Below are 1,692 nucleotides of genomic sequence, written 5' to 3'. Positions count from 1 at the left end.
TAATTATGGAAATTATGGATCAAAGTAAAATTTAGGTATTGACTTATTTATTGAAGTAAATTTAAATCGTTAAAGATTGAAAATTTAAGAAAAATAATAATAATTATATTATATAATCTTTATATAAAATAATTATATTATATAATAATTATGGATCAAAGTAAAATTTAGGTATTGACTTATTTATTGAAGTAAATTTAAATCGTTAAAGATTGAAAATTTAAGATAATTAAGAAAAATAATAATATTTTGCAGATATGAGATAATCAGTAGCGGCGCGACAAGGGAATTAGCGCACGAGCAATCACTTACGAAAATGATAAGCGATTGGGAAAGCATGTTTTTTATTACTGTGCCATACAAAGACACACATGTTTCGATTTTAACACAGTTGGATGATATACTGATGCTGTTAGAGGAGCACATAGTTAAAATACAGGCAATGCGAGGATCGGCTTTTATAAAAGTCATCGAGGACGAAGTCAAATTCTTTTATAAACTACTTCATCGCATGCAATCGACAATTGACGAATGGACGAAGGTAAATATTTGTCAGTCTTCAAAAATTGAATCAGTGAAATCGAAAAATACATAAGTTACACACAGAAATATACACAGTTTCTTTGAAAATTTATTTATAAAAACACAAGTTGAATTGTAAATTATACAACATACACATACACGCACGTATGTGTTTATGTATATGTGCGCGCGTGCATATGACGATGTATATATGTTTATGTATGTATGTATATACGTATGTATAATATATATATATGTATATATACTATGTATATACAAATGTATGTATACAGGGTGTCCTAGACTACCCTAACACCCCTTTTCTTTCAAAAACTAAGCATTTTAGAGAAAAACGTCTTAAACAAAAATTGTATGGTTTTGAGGGGAACATAAGATGGTGTCATTGGTTTGACCTTGGATGGCATCGTTAAGGTCACGTCAAGGACACCTTTAATTTCTTAAATGGAATCCCCTATTTTTTATTGTATATTCTTGTAGCTTATGTCGAGAGCTTTCCTCTCTCTTTCTCCCGCGAACGTCATCCTTTTCCCACGCCAATGCGGACGCTATCCTTCTCCTACGCGCGTGCATGTCTCGCGCTATCCTTCTCGCACCGCCTTACGAACGCCGTATCATCCACGTGCATGCTTCGCGCTATCTCTCTCTCTCCTAAGTGCACGCTTCGCGCTATCCCTCTCCCAAGTGCATGCCTCGCACCATCTCTCTCCAACGTGCATGCAAACGCTATCCTTGTCTTACGCTCATATGGATGCCTCGCGCCATCTCTCTCCAACGTGCATGCAAACGCTATCCTTGTCTTACGCTCATATGGATGCCTCGCGCCATCTCTCTCCAACGTGCATGCAAACGCTATCCTTGTCTTACGCTCATATGGATGCCTCGCGCCATCTCTCTCCAACGTGCATGCAAACGCTATCCTTGTCTTACGCTCATATGGACGCCTCGCGCTATTCTTCTCCCACGCCTCCTCGCGGCATCGTACCTTCGCGTTCCCTCTTCCCCGCGGGTCCCTCGCCTATCGGTTTCGCCGCGGGTCCCCCTCCCCCTCTCCGCGGGTCCCTCGCCTACCGGTTAGGTTAGGTTAGCGGGTCCCTTGCCTATCGGTTAGGACGCGGTCCCCTTCCCCCCTCTCCGCGGACCCCTCGCCTA

The 1,692-nt window shown here is 40.6% G+C and overlaps 1 protein-coding gene across 1 annotated transcript in view; it reads left to right on the top strand.

Annotated features, from left to right (window-relative positions):
* Positions 1 to 1,692, top strand: part of LOC115238743 (dynein heavy chain 12, axonemal-like) — a 132,510-nt gene that overhangs the window by 127,397 nt on the left and 3,421 nt on the right. The window contains exon 5 of the mRNA XM_029812790.1: positions 392 to 541. Coding sequence (XP_029668650.1) covers positions 392 to 541 — 150 coding nt within the window. The remainder of the gene's footprint in view (positions 1 to 391; positions 542 to 1,692) is intronic.

This window comes from Formica exsecta, unplaced genomic scaffold (assembly GCF_003651465.1).
Source record: "Formica exsecta isolate Colony F162 unplaced genomic scaffold, ASM365146v1 scaffold357, whole genome shotgun sequence".
Classification (NCBI taxonomy): Eukaryota; Metazoa; Arthropoda; class Insecta; order Hymenoptera; family Formicidae; genus Formica; species Formica exsecta.
The sequence above is the reverse complement of the archived record's forward strand: the minus strand, read 5'-3'. Positions and strand labels throughout refer to the sequence as shown.